Below are 25,771 nucleotides of genomic sequence, written 5' to 3' on the forward strand. Positions count from 1 at the left end.
ACTTTCTTAACAACTAATAGTCTACTTGGAGGTAAAATTGGCTAATTTGCTAATGATCAACAAGCGCTACAGGTAAGAGCACTTTGGCACAGGAGTTATTCCTATGCTAAATCTTCTAAGGAAATATTAGGCAACAGCTAGTGCAAGGAGTAAAAGAGTAAATGAATGAAAAGAGTAAAAGAGAAAAGGTAGAAAATGAGGAAAAAAAGAGACAAACAAGCATACAGAAAGAAACAAAGGAAAGTGGAGCAGCTCAGTACTCCTTGGTCCAGCCATATCTTGGTGTCAGAGGTTACTGTTGTTCTGTTCTTCAATAATGGCAGGTCATCCAAGGTTATGTTGGTCAGTTGACAACTAATATACGTACGCTTAATCATAGTCCAGAGAGTTGAACCTGCTCTTTGGAATGACATCATCTGCTGTTGGAGACATCAGCAGGACCTCTTTTGTTCCCGTCTTCCAGGCCTTGCAAATATAAATCAACAGAAATGAGAGGAAGCAGGGAGATGCCAGCTTGTATCTTGCCTTCACAGGATGCAATGCTATCATCTCCCAGTCTCCTCTATCAACCTGGAAATGTGTACGCCCAGGCCACGTCTTCAGACAGAAAACATTCTTGGACCTTCCCTTTCAAAAGCAAACAGCTCTGAACAAATGTTTTCGAATCTACAACTGTCTACAAAGTGTTTTGATTGACTCAAGTTCATCTGAGACAACGCACTCCTTATCAGTCTCAGGCGCCTAAGATACAGCTTGTTCTTTTAAACCCACTTGGAACAGGCATTTTTGTCACATTTCTACTCATCTTTAAGTCGAGAGCTGAAACCACAAGGCCTGAAAGACTATTTAAAAAAAGCATATCCCATGACTGTTATTCTATTGTTTCAATTTGAATACTAAAGCAAGACACATGGGTAGCTGAAGACTTAAGTTTGTCCTGATTGAAAGTGATCTGAAAACAGTCTTTACGTAGTCAACATGATCCTGAATAGACCTCCTTTCACATCTTCCATGCTTTAAATATGCCACTTATTTTTCAAGCATCTGACTTTAATGACTCTAAAAATAACTCGCAGTCTTTTTATTATCTTCAATGGGTAGGCCTAAATTAGGCCTGAAATTCGGTGAGGTGACGTTCCAGAGGAAAATCCATATCCCCACCTCCACTATAAAAGGTTTTTGTTGTTGTACTTCATTTTTTCTTTTTCTTTTTTTTTTTTTTTAATACAAAGAAATAAAACATACAATTTCTAATTTCTTTAATTTAAGATTTTGTTGAAGAAAGCATTAGCATTCTTATATATTTATAGTATCACATATCCTCATATCTGATATATACTGACTTCCTCTGTTCAGTATTATAGTATTATATGGGACTTAAAACTTTTTACCTTTTCTTCCCTTCCAAGTTTATTATTTCAGCAGTCTGTTTTTCTCTAGCTACCATAACTAAAGTATCTGCTGTGAAACTTGATCATACAGTAAAAAAGATGGATATATTCCCAGTGTGGCCATTCACCATCTGCTAAAGCAAATACACTTAAAGATTCTTCCACAATTGTGATAAAATGACAGCAAATCTAAGAGCACACAGAGCTCATATTCTAAAATGATGATTACACAACTACAGTTTGCATCATTAGGGACCAATAAAAGTCTTTATGTTCCATTTGAATGGCAAGGACCTTTTTTAAAGCGAAGCTGAAATAGGAAAATAATAAAGAAATGGTCCATTCAGCAGTTGTCTTAAATTTAGGAGCACTAATGAAACAACTTCTTGACCATAATTAGTATTTAAAACTGCAAAGGTATTTTCTCACTTGCAGATTTTATTTATTTTTTTACGGATATAAGACTTGCCCTTTTGCTAAACTTCAGAATTGTTTTTCATTCATTTTACAGGGCACATTAATCATATGAGCATAAGTAAATTCCACATTCTCGACAATGCGAAGGATTCCCTGTGTATTTAGAAGATTGTTACTCAGTTAACTAACAATGGGTGACAGAAATGCTAAATACATAGCTTTCTACTTGCAAGTGAAGTTTCCTGACACACAAAGGATGAATAAAATTTAAAACTTGCTATTTCATTAAATAGCCTGTAGCAGTTTCTCAATTCTACGTGCCTAATATTATTAAGCAGATACAAAACCTGCACTGAAATACTGTTATTAATAAAGCTTCAATACACTTTGTGTTTACTGGAAGCCTTAGTACTAGTTTTATACGGATTACACCTAAGAACCCTACTTGCTTAAAGCCAATGTCAGTAGTCTTCCATGGCAAAAACATTTATTCTTCTAGAGATTCAGCAGTCTTTGTCTCTAAATGGTGAAAAGGAAAAAAAAAAAAAAAAATGCACCATCTGCTCTAGCCCTTAAGGAGACAAACTTTTCTGATGGTATATAGTACAGAATTTAACTATACCCAAATCCAACATAAGTAAAGAGCAAAAATACAAAAAAAAAAAAAAAAATTAAGCATCATAGCAAACAGAGGTTTTTATATAATTTCCCTTCAGGCTCTGTTTTAACATTTTTTGTCATTATCTGCTTTCTTTTATTTCTGCTGTTTATTTCCAATAATTTTAAGAAAACATCAGTGTTACCATTTCAGACAAAGAGAAAACTAAAGGATCTAATTAGATTCCGTAGCCCCAAATTTAATTTATTTCATGCTTGAGTATTCGAAAAAGTACATTTGCTCTGTCAACTGACAGAGACTGTTTTTTACTCTCAAATAACTTTAAACAATCTAATTTCTCTGTGGAAAAAAAAAAAAAAAAAAAAAAAGCAGATTTCAAACAACATCAACATTCCTTTGATATCAGTAGCAAACCTTTGTGATTTCAATCTAAAAAATTCCAAGTCCTGACAAGAAAGAGAAAATATATGCTACAACGTTCAACAATTTCACGCTGTTCAAGCATCTGAAACAAATAGTATCACATATCCTCATTAATTAGCAGAGTATACTGCATAAGTCTGTTATAAACTCCTTGAAGCTCATTATTTTCTGGACATTTTTCATACTTACCTATAGCACAACTTCAAAAAGACAGAATGTATACAAACAAACGAGACCAACCAACAAATAAGAGCAAAAAAAATACACTTCAAACAGACTGAAAATATCTGATAGCATAGGTGCTGGGGAAGTCATCTTTGTATCAGTGTGTTTTAGAAATCAAATGTAAAGGAACATAAAAATTCGAAGCTGTTCACTGAGTTCTAAATTTGAAAGAGGTTCTCTTACTTTTCAGTAATTAAGTTCTGCTATTTCCAGTAGATTATTTGGTGGATGAGAAGCTGGACATGAGCCAGCAGTGTGCGCTTGCAGCCCGGAAGGCCAACTGTGTGCTGGGCTGCATGAAAAAAGGGGTGGCCAGCAGGGAAAGGGAGGTGATTGTCCCCCTCTGCTCGGCTCTTGTGAGGCCCCATCTGCAGCACTGCGTCCAGGCCTGGGGCCCCCAGCACAGGAAGGATGTGGAGCTCTTGGAGCGGGTCCAGAGGAGGGCACTGAGATGGTCAGAGGGCTGGAGCACCTCTCCTGCGAGGAAAGGTTGAGGGAACTGGGCTTCTTCAGCTTGGAGAAGAGAAGGCTCTGGGGAGACCTCATTGTGGCCTTCCAGTACTTCAAAGGAGTGTATAAACAGGAGAGGGAATGACTGGAGAGTGATAGGACAAGGGGGAACGATTTTAAACTAAGACAGGAGAGATTTAGGTTAAATATTAGAAAGGAGTTTTTCCACTCAGAAGGTGGTGATGCACTGGAACAGATGGTTCAAGGAGGTTGTGGATGCCCCATCCCTGGAGGCATTCAAGCCAAGGCTGGACGGGACTTTGGTAGCCTGGTCTGGTGGCCAGCAATCCTGCCCGTGGCAGGGGGGTTGAAACTACATGATCTTTGATGTCCTTTACAACCCAGGCCATTCTACACTTGATTCTATGATGATTAACTACCTATAGAGTATCTTAGAGAAACTGGTAAAACTGTACCCACATAACGTGCTGCCAACATTGTTCTTATTTTTGTAACATAATCAATTTTTCAAGTTCCAAAAAGGCTAAGAATTCTTAATTTTCCTCTAATGTATAAACAAAAACTATGAAACGAGCATTATTTTATGTGAACAAGAAATATTTCCATGATACTACTAAAGGAAAAGCAAACAGCAAACCACAAGAAGCAGCTTTTAACTGGCATGTTTTAACTACCATAGATTTACTTTCCCCGTCAGTTATAAGCTACTAAAGTCAGAAATGGATGTCTATGATCATTTTTACACACCTAATTTTCTCCAGTATTTGAGAAAAAAGTTGCTTTTCTCTCAAATAGTATACCAGGTACTAGCCACCTTGAACTCAACTATTATACCAATGCCTTGTATATTTATCTAAATATTAATGATAATTAAAAGCCAGCAATAATATCCATTAACACAAATTTTCCTCAAAACCTAATGATAAAGCTGACACGATTTTAATTAAAATTTTGAAACTATATTAGACAAATCAGTGTGCATGTATGCCTTAGTTTAATGCTTTGTTGTTATTTCGAACTGTGAAAAAATATATAGCACTTAAATGTCTGCCTGAAAACTAGATTTCCTCCATTTGTAATAAGTTTTAATTATAAAGTTTAAATTGTCTGATTTACTGTGTAATATTTTTTGCAAGCCTATAGTTCCTCTTATCAGATTAGGTTATGCTTAATTAGAATAATTACGGAGAATTATAGCTGGCATCAAGAAGTATTGGGTTTGGAAAGCATGCAGCCACTGTGGTGACATTAGGCACTGTTGCCTGTTGTTTATATAGAGATTGCTAGTTATTATTGTAAAATGCTATAAGGGTGCAATTGAGGATGCAGAAAATATTTGAACCATACTTGCACTATCCTTCTGGCAATGTCAGCCCTCTTCTGTAACAGAACCAAATCAAGAGCAAAGAAAATACACCCTTTGACATACAGTGCTCTAGTTGCAACAGTAGGCACAATCAGCCAGGTTAGAAGGGAGTGCTTTAATACTACCTTCTCCACTGATTGTCTTTTACAGAACTCTACTACTTCTCTTTCTCTTCCTTTGTTGATTCCAAGTCTCCTTCAAAGGTACTGGACGCTAGTGGCTGAAGAAGACTACTATACATCACTTGTTGGCCCTCCAAAACCATGCAGAAGTAAGGGTGTTTTTCAGATATCCTTATCCACAGAATCCCAGAATGGTTGAGGTTGAAGAGCCTCTGGATCCATCAGGCCCAACCCAAGCTCCAGCAGGCCACCAAGAGCAGCCGCCCAGGCCCATGTTCAGTAGAGAAACTTCATAGCCTCTCTGGCAGCCTGTGACAGTGCTCCATCATCCACAAAGCACAGAAGTGCTTCCTAGAGTTTAGATATAACCTCTTTACTTCTAGTTTGTGCCCATTGCTTCTTGTCCTGGCACCGGGCACCACTGGAAAGAGCCTGGCTCCATTCTCTTTACACCCTTCCTTCAAGTATTTTTATACACTGATGAGATTCCCCAAGCCTTTTCTTCGTTATGCACAGACTCCTGTCATGTGAGAGATGCTCCAATCCTTTAAACAATTTTGTGAGCACTTGCTGAACTGCTTAAGTCCATGAATCCCTTGTACTGGGGAGCCCAGATCTGGGCCCAGTTCTCCAGATGCTGCAAAAGGAAAGGAACATCTCTCTCCAGCACCTGTGGGCAAAGCTCTCCCTAGCACAATCCAGGACATCAGCATCCTTTACAGCCAGGGCATGTTTCTGGCTCCTGCCTGTACCTCCTATCATTCCTACAAAGTTCATCTCCCTCCACGTTCCCTTGTATGAAAGGAATGACAAAACAGATGTTTATAGTGCCCTATAAAGGACACTTGGAAATTGCTACTGCAGCACAAGTTGAACTGCAAATTTCATATAGTATTTGGTATATTAAAAACACACAAATTAAGCACTTCAATTAGTACACAAAGTCTACATATAACTCAGTACAAGTGTGAACATGTATACATTTCTAAAGAAAAAGATTTCAAGATTATCCAGGTGTATCAATTTGGGATAAGTACTGCACTGTATTTGGCATACATGTAGGAGTTGTAATAATTTGTAAGACTGCTCATTAAAATACAGAATTTGCGCTCCAATCTCAAGACACCAGAATTATTCTCCTCTTTCCCAAGCTTGTTCTCCCACTTGTTAGGAAAGAACACTACACTAAATGTTGTTTGATTGAAATTCTTAATGCTCCTACACCCTATCATCACAAATAGGTTTCCAACCCAAATAATCGTGTCTACATTTATAATCTTGCTTGTCTAAGTCAGCAAGTTGACGGAGACTTTGAAATACAGCTTCCACTATAGGCTTTCTTCAACAAATTCAACTTCATTACTAAAAATCAGAAAAAATATACATCTCAAATTCTTCTACCAATAAAAATTTGTTATGTCCACATATCCTTTTCCTTACATGGTAACAAACAGAAGCAATGCTCCTACAAGCCATTTCAAACTTCATTAATTTTTGCACAGAGATGAACTAGAGAATACTAATTCCTAATCACTATATGAATGCAGAATACATAACAGGCTAGAGCTTAAAAATGTCATTTATTACAGTGGTGAGATAACACAATCCGCAGATCGAGACTGAAAATATATATTTGCTATGTCCTTAGCCATTCAGAAAAATTTCTTTACAATGTGGTCATGGCTTGTTATTCTCTTATCCTACACTGTGTTTAAACCAAAGAAAAGGAAAAATAAACCTCTACACGTTAGTAGAGTATGAGTATTACAACTTCAGTCTTCCCATAGCAGATATTCTGCATGCAGACCTAGTATTTCTGCTAGTTTAGACAATTAAAGAAGGTTAAGACAATTTGGAATGATTTAGGAAAAATGTTTGTGACAATTCTTGCACAGATGCACGAGGGAAAAAAAACAATGGACAACCTTCCAAATCTCATGAGCAACACAACTCAGGAAATAAAAAATGTAGGGACAGCAGATTAGAGCAAGAGTGCTAAAACTTAGTTTGTGGTTTCATAAAACAGTAAAAAGAACCAGATTTCCATTAGCTACACCATCCCTTTTTGGCAAGAAATACTAAAATACCAAAAATTTACCCACCATTAATTATTTTTTTGCATTCTGTGGATGATTAATTAATACTGTAAAGAGTTAAAAAATATATGAAATTCCCTGCATGAAGATAGAATTCAAGATGAAATTCTGAAGTGTTAACAGCATTTCACCAACATGAATCTATGTAGATCACAGACCGAATTCCTAGTAGAAGTCAAAGCATTATTATACTCCAACAAACTATATGTTTAGAACAAAACAAATATTTTTTCATTCCTTAGTCCTCTTATAGATTTATAAAACATTTCTCCTGGTTCGTTTCATAATCCAGTTTATGTGGAATATACTTCTGGAGTGATAGTTGAATTGTAAAAGTTCATCAACAGCAACTGTAAGGGTGTATTCTTTTTGCACAGGGGATCAGGTTTTCAGAAAGAAAGTAATAATGATGCTTTCAGAACATCAAAAGGGAAGCTAGCTGACAGACACAGAACAAAGGAAAACTTTGTAGAAATTTTCTGTTGCAGTGAAAATACTGCACCAGAATCTCATTCTAATTAACACATCTTAAGTCTCTTTTGAAAGTCATTGAAGATCAACACTGAATAACGAGTATAGATATTCTAGGTTGATACTAAAAATCAAATTCTTCCTAAAGTGAGGTTGATAACATGTGAGACTTATGTTTCCTTTCCGAGTACATAAACTTTAAATTAGACAAAATAAGTGTCAGTGCTTCTAAATGAATGTGTCAATATTTCAGGAATGAGTCTAAGACTACACTGACTTAGGGCATGGATTACTATGAAATATCTTTGGACTAATCTTGTTGCTATCACTGGAGAGGCTAGATCAGTATTCTAGATCTCTCCTGCAGGCTATTGCTAGGATTTAGTTCACTTAAATTCACTTCCACATAAATATTAAGAGTAGTTATATGGCTTTCCCCTCCCCCCGATGGTGGAAATATTAGGAAATGCACAAGAAAAATCTACATACTTGACCCTAGTATTTGCAAAGTCTGATTGTGAAATACTATGTTACTTTTACTCATGAGATCTCCTGTGTACCATACAAGATTAAAGAATAAAAAAAAAAAAAGGAAACCACAAGTTTTGGATATGAATTTGCTCGTGTCATTATCCTTGATGTTTTTTCCTTATTTCATTGGAATAGAAGACAAACCATTGGAATAGAAGACAAACCATTGGAATAGAAGACAAACCATTGGAATAGAAGACAAACCATTGGAATAGAAGACAAACCATTGGAATAGAAGACAAACCATTTACCCATACCCACCCAGCATGGCCTGATGATTTTGTAAACCTTTTTCATATTCTACATAAGCCATTTCATAATTTGTCATATGTACTACGAACTTTTTCTGGTTGACCCATATCCCCTTTCAATTTGTTCATAATCAGCTCTTATCCTCACTGTCCTTCACAACTCAGTGTCATCAGCAGACTTTTAGTTTCCTAAGTTTCTACTTTTATTTGTGTCTCAGTTGTGAACAGAGTAGCAAGCATTAAAACAGTCCTCAGAAACCTACCCACTTTAGTAGTAGGAGCAGAAATTCAAGCTTAACAGAGTTTAACAGATTAGAAGTTTCTGAAAAGTGAAAGAAAAAAAAATAGAAGGGAAAATAAAATGTTAACATCAGAAGGATGATACAGAAACTACTTAAATGTAAAAGTTTATATCTGAAATAACTTTTACTCTAGAAATATTCTATAAAAGTCCTGGTACATACAAGCACATCTTACAGTCCTGAGAACTCTAGTAAAGTGCAGTTTGTCAAAATGATTTAGTGTATCACCGTGAAAGAGAAAAAATTTATAAGAAAAACTAGAAGATCATTGTGTGAAGAAATATAACTTATGTCATGAAGTTTTTTGTCTCCTGTTTAGGTTTACTGACCTGAATTTAGGAAAAAGGAAAATGAAGTTAACACAAAAGAGAAACATATTACTGAAGCCTATTTGATATCCAGTGCAGGGCATTCAGTCCCCAGACTGCACCATTTAGTGAAACCATATCTCACGTACTTCACAGTCCCGTACAAAAGTCCAGTTCCTCTTGGAAACATGTTCCCAGGAAGTAATGGCTACAGCATTCTAAATTTGGTACAAAGCTATTACCACATGCTGAGACCTCTTGGAACAAAGAGCATGGTAAAGGCACCAAGTAAAGCAGTTCTGGGCCATTTTCTTCATCAAATATTGGTGCTAGTTAAATCTACCATTGGTAATGGCCAGAGGGTCCTATTTCTACCCACCTCCCATCCTCCCCCTTTCCCCCTTACATTAAGCTGCTCTGAAACACAAAATGCATGGCTAAAGGACAGCAAAGATGTCAGAAGCAAAGAGCTCATGGAAACCACTCAGCACCAGAACTATGTAATCAACAAGCTAACAGAAGAGATGGCAGACTGGGTTTGCATATCAGACTTGGTCTTAGCTCACACTGTCCCTGACAAGTCTAGTGAATGATCTGTGACCTTGGGATTTCTGTCACTAGTATTTCCTTAGATTCATCATTCTTATTTCCTCTCCTCCCACCAAAAAACTGTCCATCACAGTACTTTCTTTTCTTAGAACCATAGATTGATCTAGGATTGCAAAGACTGTGCAGATCATCAAATCCAACTGTCCCCCTAACACTATCAAGTCAGCCTTTAAGTCGCATCACTTACCAGCATCCACATGCTTCTTAAATACCTGCACGGATAGTGACTCCACCTCTTCCCTGAGCAGACCATTCCAAAGCATAACTTCTAATATCCAATCTAAACCTATCTGGTGTAACTTGAAGACCTTGTGTCACATCCTACCACTTGTCACTTGAGAAAAGACTGACACCTACCTCTGTCAACCTCCTTTCAGGTAGTTGAAGGGAGAGCTGAGGTCTCCCTTCAATCTCCTTTTTTCCAGACTAAAACAGCCTCACTTCTCTCAGATGCTCCTCAAAGGTCTTGTTTTCAAGTCCCTTCATTAGCTTCACTGTTCTTCTCTAAATACATTTCAACAATTCAAATCCTTCTTCCAGCAAGAAATCCAGAATCAAAAAAGTGATTGAGGTGTCATCTCACCAGTACAGAGGGACAATCACTTCCCTAGTCTTTCTAGACACAGTTTTCTCATACAACATCATCTTGATATACTCCCTCCTTACCTGCCCTCCATTGTTTTCCCCCCCCTCCTCTAACCTTATCGTATACTCCACTGAATGATTAAAAACTAAACCACAACAAATATGACTAACCAAACTAGCAGCCAGTCAGTTGTTCACTTCCCCATTTCTTCACTTTTGTCAGTGTTGAAATAATAATTTGAAATCTCTCTTGAAAATCAAGTTCCTTAGATCAACAAGGAGTTCCCAAAACATTTTCTTAAGTTTTCGGAATCATCTTCAATAAATATTTGGAAACATTTTTAAACAGCTGAGGATTGAGAACATCTCTGAAAGAGAATATTGCTCTTGCATTCACTAACAACCAGATACAGGGCAGTGGACATGACAGGTTAAAAAAAAACCAGAACAACTCTACAAATACAGCTGTTTCTAACATGATCATGTTTTCTGTGGATCTAAAAAAAAATTACTCTGCAGAACACAGGAGGGAATCTAAATAAAAAAGAACTACTGTGCAGAACACATTTTTCCTGTACACTAGAAGAAATTCAGATGCATTTTCAGTAATTGAAAGAATCGTATTCAACATCTAATCAAGGCATTATAGGAAAAAACTGTTCAGTGTCTGATGCAAGTTTATCTTCCATACTACAAACACACTAATAAAAAGAACTGATGAAAATTACAATAAGAACAGTGGAAAAACTAATTTCTGATTATCTCTAGTCAAAAATCTACAATTCGCATGCATATCAAAAAAAAATGATCAGAAAAGCGATACTTAAAACTTCCTGCTTCAATTACTAGTTCATGCCTATGTTCCACCCATATTTAAGGGGAAAATTATGAGCTCATTTAGTTGAATCTACGTATTTCCATATCATACACAGGAAAGAGAAGAACAGTTCACGTAATTTACTGCACAGTCCATAAACCTACAGTGGGACTAAACTAAGAGAAGAAAAGCATAACAAATTTAGTGATAAATAATCTACCTAAAAAACAAAACAAAACAACAACAACAAAAAAAGCGGGACAAGAATCTGAATTTTTAACTTAGAAAAAACAGCATTTCATGAAGGTCCACCTTCAAGAAGTAACTCTCACTACTTCAAAATGCACTTACCATTAACTTCAGGCGTCTTAGTCAAACATTTGCTAGTGTTTGCACATGTTACACATGCAGCTTAGGTAAGACAAAATCCTCTGTGATGTCATTGTTAGTTTTAACATATAAACTAAGGACCTCTTTCACTTAGCAAGTCAATATTCCATCTCCATTCATTATGAAAGTTTCTAAAAGGGATAATCTTCAAACTCTTAAACAAAACTCTCACAATGTTTACGAGCCACTATAAATTATTCAGCAAGTAAATGTATAATTTCAACAGGTTGTGTCTTCTAATATATTATTGTGACGTTTATCAAGTACATAGAACATTTGCTTACACATTTTATTTTCCTATCATGGTATATTAGAAATTTTCTGGCCAGAGTACTTCTTTGAACAAGGTTTCTTTCCTAATTTCTCTTATCTTGAACTCAATACTCAAAATTTATCTCTGAAGAAACATTTCTCCTGTCATGGAAAACAACCTGGTATGAAAATTTGAACCCCCCCAATGTCAATGTTAGAGATAAATACATCATTTAAACTACTTAAAATGAAGTCTTAAGAAAAAAAAATATATAAATCAACTCTACCCTTCAGTAGACTCATTAAAACTGGCAGCATTGAAAAGCATTATTTTCCAAAAACTACCTGTTTGTTTTAAAGAGGGAAAGCACACTACAAATTTGCAAACGCATTTAATCAAGGTCAATATTGGCAGAGTTCTAGAAACCTTCAAAGTGCAGGCAAAGTACGTACAACACAGCAACTGCAATTGTTGACACCTTCAGTATGATAAGCCTCTTGATCTAAAATCCATCTCTCAGCATTCCATAGATGAAAATGTATTATTTACCAAAGCATGCAAGTTTAGATATAAGTGATGTTGACCATCCAAATGCAAAGTGAGCAAGATGCGTTTAGCCATGAATAACCTGTCAGTTTACCTACTCATCAACTTCAACACGAAATGCAAGCACAGAACCTACAGACTTACCAAACCCTCTGCAGTTTCAAACTATGTTTTTTCTTATCAGAGGTTAATACGTGTTGGACTTCGGGACTGTAAAGACATTTAGAGGAATGCAGTCAACTGCCACACCTCTAAGAAACTAGTGATAGATTCTGAAGAAACATTTTGTTCATTCAGGTTAAAAAAGGCGATCACAGCACTAAGTATAAATGAAAAATCTTAAAATGTCTCTGGAGTGAAATAACTCTTTGAGTCTTCTAGTCGATATGCATCTTCTACAGAAACTGAACTGTTTGAAAACACATAACCAATAGCTATATTTCGGATACTGATCAGCTTCACTAACCTTTGAAGAAGCAATCTTCATTGTGGACAATGGTGACCTTCTGCTTCTTCAGGCAGGCAGCCCTGTGTACCTCACAGTGGTTTTCATAGAACTCTCCATCCGAGCCGCACACGGGTTTGTAGTGTGGTTTGCAGTGCTCCATGCAGACGCACTCAGCCTGCCCGCTCTCCCCATTCACAACACAGTGCCTACCCAGGCCACAGTACTTGTTTTCACATGATTTAAGATGTCCATCTTGGCCTGCGTATCCTGTAAAAAGAAATAAATAAATGTGGAGGACCGTCACAGAGCACGCAAAGCATCTGACAAAATAAAATACATGTTTTGCCAATAGGCTTTCTTTTTTAAGCACTCTAAGGCTCTTCTGAATATTTATAAGACCTTGCAATAAGGACTACCTTATGAATTTAATGATGTAGAGAAAAACAGTGAAAAAAGTGCATATATTAATACTACAATACATACAAAAAATTTTACTCTCAGTATCACAGCAGACATTGTTTTATTTAACAGACTTAATTCCATCTACTCAGTTCTATATGAATCTTTTTTAAAGTAAGCAGACTTATTCTGAAGCTAAAAAAAATTACTGGTGAGACTCAGCATGTGCACAGAGTGTAAGCTATCAAAAACAACAAACAAAAAATGGAAAAACATACTAAAGGAATAAAAGCATTCCTAGATTCATAAACTCAAGAAGAAAAGCACACTTATAGAACGCGAACCAAGGAAAAGTAGAAATGAGCAGAACTGAAATAAGGCATTATAATTAAATAAAAGTATACCCAAAGCTCTCTTCCAACCATGGAGGATTCCTATGTGGGAAGGTTTACTTAAATATAAAAGCAATATGAATGTAGGTAAGTAGGAAGTGTAAATATGACTGGAGAGCCAAAGATAAAATCAAGTAACACGAGAAGAAAAGCTGACATTACTGAAGCAAAGAGACTGCTTTTAAGTTCACTGTGAAGTCTGCTTGTAGTAATTTTACATTCTGGTACAATTTCTTTCAAGAAGCTGGCAATCATCTACAATATAGAATCGCATCTTGGATTTTTGAAGTGAGAGCTTCCAGTTAGAAATAACTGAGAAACTGGCCATTTTACAGTAACTGCTGACCCAGTCAAAAGTACCTCCCAATACATAAAATATATAGATCCTATGTAGTTTTGAGATAGGAATTACATTTTGTTTAATTTTATGCTATATCCAAAAAGCTATTTATGTTATATATATGGAAGTGAGAGCATTTTTATTTATTTATTTTTAACCACTTCCTGACTAGTCTTAGCATAGGTCAGCCTTAAATTTAATCTGGTTATCATGACAAGGTATACTTCTAGTCATTGTCACTTTCAATTAACCGTAATTAACCGCAACGTATAGTAACAAGATTAAATTTATCCATCATAAAGAGCATTTTCTTAGTAAACCATCTTTTTAAACTTCAAATTGTCACCATCAGGTTATTGTGTTATTGTATGGAACAAAATGATGCATTCTCCAGAATTTAAATAAAATAAACACACAGAGGTTGATGTGTAACAATAATGAGAGCTGGGTAAAGGATCCTAAGAACACAGGGAAGGTAGAAACAAAACAAAACACAACACTTCTGTGGTGGCAAGATGACATTTCAGGGAACAGAGCACAGTGGGACAGCAAGACAGATATAGGAAGTGGATGGCTTCTGTAAGGAGTCCGAAGAGCCTCAATGAAACTAATTGTATTTGGGTAACGACCAGAGCTTAAGAGGGCTGAAGCAGAGGCACAGCAGTTTCTGCAGGCCATCAACCTTGAAATTCCTTCTGCTCATGCAACATGAAAATGGGTTGTCCACGTTAGTTTCCTAAAGACAGCTTTCTACTACATATCATTTATGTACTGGTGCCATCACATCAAATAAGTGGTAGGGCCAGCAGTAGGTTTGTAGGAAAAACAGGAGAAGGTAATTGCATAGAAATACATCCCTAGTATAGCTTCTGCTGCAACAGAATGGCACAGTCAATTCTTTGTACAGGAAAGGATAGTACAGTGAAAAATAATTCAAAATTTCCACTCACAATTACTAATGCTTCAATTATATCAGAGGTCTGAGACCATAACTGTATCACCACATAAGCATAAAATCCTAAAATATCACCAGAAGTGGGAATAAATACAGCCCTTCACAGTTACTTCTTTTTATTCTCTTAGTGTACACTCCTAACCTCTGAAGCAAACAAGAACTTGATCTCCAAATGATACATCCTCTTCATGCTCTTACTCTTTGCAATACTTTCCTCATCCTCACAGTCAAGTTGCATCCCCATAGAAAAATTAGGAATGAATATATATCAATGCATAATTTGATAGCTTTAAATTATTTTCTACTTCAAAGAACTAATAAGTAAAAATACTAGCTTGGCACACATTCATCCTAACCAGTAATAATCTACATTCTTCATTTCCATGGCAGAAGTCACTTCTCACAAGTTCTTCTCACAACTATAGGATTATTAGACCTAAGACAACTGAACTTAGACTCTTTGCTTTTTCTGTAGAGCACAAATCCCATTAATTTTTTGAAGACAAATCTACTACAAAAGCAAGTAACCATGAAATTTGGTTTTAATATGACAAATTCTTTTGCTTTATTATTTTAAAGCATTCTGAACAAAAGCTGAGACAACTGCACTATAGTGATTTTTATACATATGGATGAAACAGTCATACTCAGCAATATCAGCCTGGTCTGAACTTTCAAAAGCACCAAACATCTTTGAAATCTGTAAATTTAGAGGAAAATAAAAATTTCCAGTGAGCTTTTGAACATATTGGCACAGGGATAAATACATCACTATTTAAAGGCAACAGAGATTAACTGACTAAAACTACGTAGATGCAATTTCTTCCACCTCCTGTTTATGTCTGCCAACAGTTTATGGGCTGATATGGCCTAGTTCCATGACTAGTGGGGTGGAGGACCTGCAGATCTGTGCCCTGGAATGGAATAAGGGAAAAAGGGTAGAGAGATGGGCTCCAAAACAAAACAGTGGCAATGATCTGAGGAGAAACAAAATAATTGACTAAATACGGTATCAGAATGCAAGATAACACAATACAAAATAATACAATATAATGAACATTGAAGCTAAAAAAATCAAATTAAATGAGAGAGCATGTCCAAAAACTGAAGGCCTTATTCTAATGCTGAAGCGAGATGTGAAGTCAGGATGAGCAGAAGGGAGGAGAACCTGGTCTCATGACCTTGCCAGGGGCTTTATTTTCCCCTCTGAACACAAAGTCCTCTGTGGTATGTAGTTCTTCTCTTCTGGGACATATACCCAAAACTGGAGCATGAACACCATAACTCCCAGTGCACTACATGATGTTCTGATGCGGAATACCGATAACCAAAACTCATAAAACGATGACAATGTGTAATGAAATTTAGTCTTACAAAGTCCAAGAGTACTTCACAGCACTGGACATGTACACACATTGCTGCAATTCTATTGCTCCAAAGAAGTCCATTAATTCTGCAATTTGCGAACAAAGTTCATAAATAATTATTTCTGAATTGGTAGATAGAGATCTCAAACTGACAGCTGTTCTGAATTATTGAGGTATGTGGTGACTAAACAACATACAGTACTGTACACTGCTGTGGAAGTAGAAACTGATTCAAGATTTCACTTGGGGCTTCATTTTATTACTATAATTGAATATGATGCCTGAATGCAAAACAACTACTTTCAGTTGAGGGAGAACTGTTTCCATTAGATTGATACTTACACTGGTATTTCCACGTGTCAGCATATACCTATTACATACATCAATAAACAAGCAAGCTTTCTGCTCTAAGAAAAACCTGTATTACTTTGTTATGAAACGTTTCATAAATGCCTCCATTTTCTACCATTAACGAATCCAAAACAATACATGTATTTGCATACATAAAATTCCAACCAACTTCTAACTAGTCTGACTTTGACAAGCCCCATCTGGAGCACTGCATGCAGCCTGCAGCCCCCAGCACAAGAAAGCTGTAGAGTCATTAGAGCAGGTCCAGAGGAGGGCCACAAATATTATCGGAGGTGTAGTGCACATCTCCTACAAAGAAAGACTGGGGGAGCTGGGCTTGTTCAGCCCAGAGAGACCCCATTGAGGTATTAAAATACTTAAAGGAAGCTTATAAACATGAAGGAATAGCAAATTCATATGTAGTCTTATGGGAATAGGATGAAGCTGAATGGTTTTAAACTAAAAGAGGGGAGATTTAAATTTGATGTTAAGAGGAAATTCTTTACTCAGGTGACAGTGAAGACCTGGTGCAGGCTGCCTAGAGAAGCTGTCAATTGCTGGAGACACTCAAAGGCTGAATGGGGCCCTGGGAAGCCTGAGCTGGTGGGTGGTGGGTAGCAACTGTGCCTCACTCTCTTATTTCATAATTATAACATCTTAATGTTCTTTGATTATACAGAAACCATTTACAAGAAATATCCAACAAAAAAAAAATAAACAAAACAACTTCTTTTTGAGGACTGTTCTTCCATCTAAGCATTTAGAATTAGGCAGTAAATTATTTTTAAGATGAATCTAGGTTCTTGTATTTGGATACTATTTAGTTGAGAAGGTAAGCAGCTCAGCATATTCAGTGTTAAGAGACAGAATAAGTAAATCAAATGAATAAATGATCTGCCCAGAAACACTAATTCTTTTTAGCCTACTTAATTGGTATTGCTTATATGACAATAGAAGAGCCCAAATTTGATGAACAGCAATTCCTATGGATATAGGAAAATGTTTTATTTACCCATACAGTAAATTCAGCACACTCTGCATTTTCATCTCAAAGAGTATAATATACCTGAATTCTTAAAGAGTCTACAGCATATTGAAGAACAAGATGTCCTTTGTTCAACTTGAAAGCTAATATTTTTTTAAGTCAGGAAATATCACAGCTCTAAGTTTAAAAGCCAAATAAAAATATATTACACCTAAGGCAGCAAGTTTTTTTGATTAAATGCTACACAGACAAAATGAAAGAGCAGAGAGAAATGATTTTTTTTATTTTAGTAACTGTAGAAAGAAAAATATTGTGGGCTTTTCTTTTAAGACAAATCATAATAAATAGCTTGAAGCCGTCGCTTTGGCTTCTTCATACTTATCTCCTAGTTGAAGGAGAAGCACCCAAAGTTGAGTGAATTTCAGGCCGCGTTTGCTGTGCTTCAACTTCAGAATTAAGTGTATGCTTTACTATGCAAAAAAAAAAAAAAAAAAACCTCAAGAACACCCACTTTCTCTTCTAACTAATCAGTTAAGAGAAAATTTGTACTTGGAAAATTTGGAAGTTCATGTGTACGTGTGAATCACTACAATCTCTAGTTGGCCTGAGGTCAAGGCTTTTTGTATTGTGAATCCTCACCCCCAAACACAGACTTGTTTCTTTTGTAATAGCAAAGTCCACATTCATGTCTTCCATCATAACTTCCAGAATTCCCTATGCAGCATTTAAAACAAAATGACAGTATTTTTCGATTCTCATTCAATGCACTGCTGTTTTCTGGTGTCAGCAGTCCATCTGTCTGTCACCCAGCTTTTTTATTTAAAAGGATCCCACTGATGACATTTCCAACTCTACTGTTATATTTTGTTCATTATATTAACTACAAAAAGCAACACTAGGATTACCATCTTGGTAAATAGTATAGTGTTAAGTTTCACATGAAACTGAAATATCTTGGAAGAGATGGGGACAGAAAAACGTAAAACAAACTCATCACCACCTCCTGCTAACAATTAACATTGAGCATGACCTCAGCATGAACTGTACCTACAAAAAAATATCTAGACAACATCAGCAAAAAAAAAAAAAGGATAATTTTATTATCTGTTACAACACAGCAACAGAAATACTGTTTTAACAACAATTATCTGCATTCCAAACTCTGACTAACTTAGCCAAGCTTCTGGTCATACTGTTAACAATTCGTATTTCACACATTCTTCTGAATAGATGAGCTCTAAAATACAGTCACCTTGAGCTGAGTGTGCAGAGATATCTCACTTATGGTCACATTCATGGATTTGCATGCAAATTAATCTTAAACTAATGTGTGTCTTGTATGAATTATGCACAGACACAAAAGCATTTCTTCCAAATGCTTAAAGTAACAAAAATATAGTTTTATTTTCCATATTTATTAACCTTTTATATTGCAACTGACTTAACAATGATAGGGCAGCTTCAATTCAAATAGTCTTTCATACCACTAACTACTCATTAAAAAGGAGTATATAAAAGTAGAGGTAAATATACTCCTTGAAATTCCAAAAATCCCCTTGAAATCCAAGATTTTACAGCCTAAGATTGATTCTTGAAAATAATCCATTATTTTCAGTCAAGGTAAGATTAAATTCAGAAGTCTCTCTTGCATTTCTACTTACAAAGGAATTTTTTTGCTTTTTTTAATTTTATCTAGATGCTTAGGTTTAAATACAGGAGGATAAATAAGAACTCAGCTGTGCAATACGTTCTCAAGTTCTTCATCTATATGTAGCAAAGAAGTCAGTAGGACACAGAATGAGGAGGAATTACAAGAAGTGATCGTAGCTGAGAAAAATTACTAAATAATACCTTATTTTGAACTCCAGAGTAGTAAATTTGAGAGTAAAAAATAACAGCGTACAATTGCTCAGTCCAAAGCTCATTCTTCTTAATAAAGAACAACTTTTCTAAATAAATTTGTAGGAAAGAAAGGAATAAGATTTGCCATGTCACAGATATAAAGAGGAGGGGGGGGGGGAAAAGGTAATGGAAGACGAAGTAATATAAAAATTATGGTCTTCCACTATAAAGTAAATGATTATAGTAGCAATTTGAGCATACCCATAGAAATAGCTTGAATTCAGCAACAAGGAGAACAGAGCATTGCCACCTGAAATAGACTCCCATTTATAACAGTGAAAGTTTGTCCATGAGAGGCTGATCAACTAAAAACCTTTCCTGTAAGGAGTTCAACAGCACACAGAATTATAAATAGGACCCAGAATTTGCACTGCTAAGGCATAACCTTGTAAGGTTAAGGTAAGAAAACAGTAGTTATAAGAGCTTTTAATAATTACCAGTACATAAGCACAAGAATATGCTACCTCACTCTAATTAGCCACAATAAAACACCTGCATACATTCAGTGAAATGAATGGATAAAACATGAGGGACAATTTTAAAATGCAAAGTAGGATTAAAAAATATAGAGTTCAAGATAACAGTTGCACAGACAATGCAAGGCATACTTAAATGTTTTCTACTATTCTAATACCTTAGAACAGCAAAATAGTTGTGCATCAGGACTCTTCAAAATAAAGTTATAACAGAAGTTTATTTCTATTCCTAAATTATTATATTCTTCTTCCCAAGAAGCTGTCAGGGTAGAAATGCAAAACAGCTTTGAAGAAGACAAACAAAAGCAAGTTATTTCCAGTTCCACACCAGAAAGCTTCTTGTGACAGCTTTCTTGATCAATTTCTTCTCATGCATTCTTCCCAATACCTTATCCCTTCTAACTGCAATATCAAGTCTTTCACTGAGTAGAAAGCAGATAAGAAACGTAAGATCTATATTCTTAAACTACTGACATTCACAGAAACACATTTCATTACCTACAAAACTGTGCAATTGCTTTTATTCCCCCCCTTTCCTCACTGGGTTTTCCAGCACCACCCTACCCAACATACACACGACACCCCATTCCTATTTTTAAATTGTGAACATACTAGTCAGGCAAGTGACCAGCACACACTGACCTTAGTTATCACTGAAAGCAGCCATTTGGAAGCCTTCAAAGTTTCTCAGAAACAAAGGAAAAAAATCTCCAGTGATGGCAACAATTATTTAAAGGTGGGAAGGGAACAATTAAATACTTAAGTAAAAGCAGTCAGCACTCCTGTGAAGGATCGTGATGAGTATCTGCAAATCACTGATCTGAGCTGCAGTCACACCCTGAGCCCTGCTCCCACCTCCAGGAGTAGTAGGAGTGACTACATACACAGCTGGGCAACAGATTACAGGGCAAGAGGTTTCCTTCTGCAGCAGCTGAGTAGGTTAGAGTACCTTACACAGCAGTTGACTTTTCCTGTGCCCACAAGCAGGTTTTGGCTTGATCCTGTCTTGTCCTCCATGTCCATCTCATGTTTTTCTACTTACAACAAATCAGTTTTAGGATTCGAAGTTCAGCAAGATCTTGCACCTCCTTAGAATTTTATTCAAGCCTTCTGGTGCTCAGAACTTATTGGCAAGGGCCGACTGGGCTTAAATAGACCCCAACCCTACAACTGCATGTATGTATTTTTCCCTTTGAAAGTCATCCTAAATAGGAGAACATGTGCCTTGTGTAGCCAAATAAAGTGACTCTTACTCTCCTGTAGAGGCAGGCAAGGAATAAACTGAAAGAAAATCCCGTGCTTCTAGATGAATAAACATAGAAAACTATCATGAGAAAAAGGAGAATAAGACCAAGGAGATTTATTACTGTTGCATACTCACTATTAAACTCCCCCAAAACAGTATTAACTGTTAGTCAGAGGCAGTTGGCTTAGCAACTGGTTTCACCCATCTGAAACCTCATCTTTTACCAGCATTCTGCAGCTCTCTTAAGCAAAATTCATAGGATTAACTTCCTCAGAAAAGAGAAAAATTGAATCATGCTTGCTCAACTTGAATCACAGTAAAGACACAGAGCAAAAGACCACATAGAAAAGAACTGAAAACATAACCCAAATTAGCACTGCAAAACAACATCTACTTACTAGACAAAACATTTTCTCACCTTTCTGGAGTGTGGTCTTCACCTGCACCTGTCAGATGACCCTGATTGATTTCTCTCCTCTCCTAGTACTAAGCAGACCTGCAATTTCTTCACTCCAGTCCCTTACCAGCAGTAACTGCAGGACCATCCCCAAACTTTTCACCAGCACAGAAGTGAGCAGGTTCCCTCTGATGAAATTAGTGTCCTGATTGTTCACATGTGTATGGGAATTGTTGAGTCATGGTCTGAACCACTGGAAGGACCCAGTCAGCCCTGGGAGCACAGCTGAAGGCAGTTCACATGTGTGACCAGAATTAGACCTCATTTAAGGGCTGACTGCCACTTAATGTATTTCTGGTTGGAGATCCTCCCTCATGAAATCTTTCTTGAAAGCCTAAATATTCAGAGATGAGTGAGCACCTTCCCTTTTCCTTTATAACATTATTTCATCTGCTCCAGTCCCTTTGCTGTTATGCTCCCCTATTACCTTTCCACTGTGTTAATCTTTCCAATTGTAAGAATATGCTTGTGGGAGCCAAATAAGAAAGAAACCAAAGGAGACAATCTCATAACAATATGCTAAGCCTCGCAAAAATCCCTAATTTATGTTTGACCATTAAGGTGGTAATGCTATCTGTAGTCTTAAGACACACTATTTGCTTTATAGAGGAGAGGTAGAAAACACATACAGGTACAAAGCAAGCAACTGAGCAGATCTGGACTGTGAATGCTGCTGGTTATGCCTGTACACAGAATGATGTCCTTCCAGCAGTTTCAAGCCAGCAATTCATTACTTTCAATTACATTTCTAGCTGGACCTAGCATTTACTACATTTTCCTTTCTCGCATGTTATCTTTAAAAATAAAAAGGTTGTTACTCACCTACAACAAAGCTGTTTCAAACAGAGCATCTTCTCAAGCACTGTGGGAAATGACATGCTGGTCTCACCAGGGATACGTTGCCCTGTACTCAGATGGCTGACTGCTTTTTGATAGCAGTTGCAACAGGCAGCCTGAGCCCTGCCAGCTGCACTACAAGTGTCACTGAGCAGGAGCAGACAGTGGGCACCACACAATTACTGCTGGATTGAAAAGGTCATGGCTGGAACAACCTTTCACACATTTTAACATTTATGTTGGAAATCACAATGGCTTAGCTTCGTTCTCAGTCAGAACAGCCTGAGTAGCATTCTTTGCTTGTCATTTGAAAAACAGACAGATGAGCTTTAGCAGTAGTGGTCGTAATCAGCAGAAGTCTCCATTACATTACTGACTAGAATTTCCATTTTACTGAGAGCTTATCTAAATATTAAGTAGGCTATTAGGATTTGGGCTCAAGATCTAAGGCTGTAACAACTGTATCATGCAGCAATATTAACACTTCTTCTGTGATAACTTTTCACATGACAAACATTTGCCAATTTTGAGTAAGTTCTTAAAAAGGCTACTGTTTTCTCCATAGGCTTTCCATGGGATTAAATAAGCTTATATTATCAACATGAGGGGGTTCCATCCTCTTCCATAAAGGCTCCCACCTGGAGGAGGAAGGAAATTTCTAAAGCGTTTCCTCTTTCATAGGGCTCTGGCAGGCAAGGTGCTAGTTGGTGTGCAACTGGCATTCTGGTATCAGGGTCCCTTATAGGGGTCAGGAGGGAGGTGGCTCATGACATCATAAAGTGATGACACCATGGTAGTGTGACTCTAAGAATGTCCCATGACAACCAAAATATAACTCTGTAGGGCAAAGGGAGGCTGTTGCCTGAGAGTTGTCCTAGATGCTTCTAGTGGGATTTGCCAGGACACCATTTTTGGAGCAGTTCTCTTCAATTTTTTCATCAGTGACTCTAATAAATATCTTGGGAGTGTTGACGACCTCAACGGTAGAGATGCATTGCGCCAAGACTTTGACCCATTAGAGGGCAGTCACCATCTGCATGCAGAAGAGCAAGAGCTGGATTCTGTACGGAGAATGGGGCAGCTCTGTCTCTATGTACAAACTGGGAGATGAATAGATGGAGAGTAACCCTGCACAAAGGTATCTAGGGGTTCTGGTTGGTGGTAAGTTGAATTGGAGCCAGCAGTGCACCCTGGCAGGCAAAAAAGGCAACCATACTCTGGGGTGCATTGGTCCAGTGCTGTCAACTGGGTGAGGGGAGGGATTTTCCCACTGTGCTCTGTGCTGTAAAACCTCACTTTGAACCCCGTGTGCAGTTTTGGGTGCTGCAGCGTAAGAAGTAGATAAAGCTATTTTTGAGCTTCCGAAGTAGGGCTAGAAAGATGGTGAAGGATCTGGAGAGCAATATGTGCAAGGAGCAGCTGAGGTTCCTGGGTTTGTTCAGCTTAGAAAAGAGGAGGCTGAGGGGATGCCTGATTGCAGCTGCAGCTTCTCACTGTAAGGGGACTGGAGGAACAGGACCTGAGGGAATGGCATGGAGCTGTGTTAGGGAGGGTCAGGCTGGGGGTTGGGTAAAGGATCTTCACCAGAGGATGGTGGACATGGTACAGGGTCCCTAGGGCAGCAGTCATGGCCCCAGGCTGCTGGAATTTAGGTGTTCCTGTGTGGAACTGGGGGTGGATTCGATAATTTTTGTGGGTCCATTCCAGTGTGGGATATTCTGTGATTCTATTCTAGGATCGAGCAACATAACAAACAGAAATTTTAACTTTATTTTCTTACTAAGTGCCTGGCACCAAAGGGGCTCTTCAGCAACTCACTGTACAAACTAATGTTAAATCATACTGCACATATTGAACAATTCCTGTGGATGACATTAATGGTGTTTTGTTGTGGGTTGTTTTGTTTCGTTATGGGTTTTTTTTTTTACTACAAAGCTCTCCCTGCAGAACAAAGCTGTGATAGTTTTCTGCTACCTTCCCCAGGGATCTCTACAAGAGAAAGTGGCATAGGCATTGAGCTGCATTTAAACCATATGGTTGAAACGTAGCATCATTACTGTTCAGGGAAAACTAAAAAAGAAATGTCAAGTATGTTCAGTCTTACTGATTAGAAACGTTCGCTCCAGGTAAACTTGACATCGCTCCCTTCTTTTAAGTCGTTAAGGAAGGAACTACAGTGGGCTGGCCTTGGTTTCCTGGCAAGCCCCCACTGGGTGATGGGCTCAGCCTCACACAGGAGTAGGGCAGCTATTCCTTAAGTAATTTTTTCACTACTTCCCATCAGTAGGCAGGTGTCTTGCCAGACTTAAAAAGCAGAGCCTCAGCAGGCCTATAAGGGGTTCTGCTTTATACACAAATGTCTCCTCTTTTCTCCTCTTTTCCCCAGCATCTTATTACCAAGCACGATGACATATGGTAAGGGACATACCCCAGCTTCTTGCCCAACCCAAGCCTCCTTGATTTGAGGGAGGTGGAGTGGCAAACCAAATCTTTGATGCTGTGAAAGTACTGCTCAGCAGCAGCTCAAACTCTGCTGTGTAATCAACGCTGTCTTCAGCATGTCTGCAACACAGCACTATGCAGGCTGTTAGGAAAAAAAACAAACTTCCTCCCAGCAGACCCAGAACAGCAACTCTGTGAGCTTAACAAGTACTGCCCATTTTCAGGCAACAGGAAACCCTGCAAGAACATTAAGGGAAAGGGGAATAAGGAGGACACGAAAGAAATCAACAAAGTAAAACGATGAAAAAATCTCATAACACCTGAACTGCTCATCAGTGGAAATTTTTAGGAGATAAATTTTGCTTAGAAGACTATGATAATATTTTTTTATATACGAAATTTCTCCTTCCCTTTCTCTGACAAAAGTATTGAGAGTACAAAGGTACTAATATAGTTCATCTCCTTTACCTATGGGAAACATGAATATAAATTTAATGATGTAGCTTCTGTTAAGGTGGCCGATGGTCTTCATTAGCCCTTCCTAAAGAACAGGAAACTACTTGCATCATATCTGTTTGTACACTGTGCTCTTTCAAAATGTCTACAGCAGTATCAGCAAAAGCTCACAATTCTATTTAAACATGACTGTGGATATCAGCAGAAGACTTTCATCTATCACCAAAAAGTAGATACGTACTTGAAGCTGCTACACTGGAAATTATTATATGTTTAAGGAACTGCTCATCAATTAGAAAACACTTGGAAATTATTTCTGATAGCATTATGCAAAGATTGGAAGATCCCAGCAACGATCATCAGTGCAGTGGATAATCAGCATTTTCCATTCATCTTTAGCAAGATGCTATATCCATTCAAATAAATAGAAAACCAATTTCTTTCACTAAGAGAACATAATGCCCCACTGAGACTCATTTAAGCGATGCAACTACTGAACAACGTATTTTCTAATTTCACACTTAA

The 25,771-nt window shown here is 37.3% G+C and overlaps 1 protein-coding gene across 7 annotated transcripts in view; it reads right to left on the reverse strand.

Moving 5' to 3' along the window:
- FSTL5 (follistatin like 5) overlaps positions 1–25,771 on the reverse strand; it is a 245,214-nt gene that overhangs the window by 142,833 nt on the left and 76,610 nt on the right. For 2 of the 7 annotated variants that reach the window (XM_090138465.1, XM_090138464.1), the window contains exon 4: positions 12,660–12,908. In XM_090138465.1, coding sequence (XP_089994591.1) covers positions 12,660–12,908 — 249 coding nt within the window. The other 5 variants (XM_090138468.1, XM_090138466.1, XM_090138467.1 and 2 more) reach the window with 5 other exon arrangements.

This window comes from Phasianus colchicus, chromosome 4 (assembly GCF_987193195.1).
Source record: "Phasianus colchicus chromosome 4, bPhaCol1.hap1.1, whole genome shotgun sequence".
Taxonomy (NCBI): Eukaryota; Metazoa; Chordata; class Aves; order Galliformes; family Phasianidae; genus Phasianus; species Phasianus colchicus.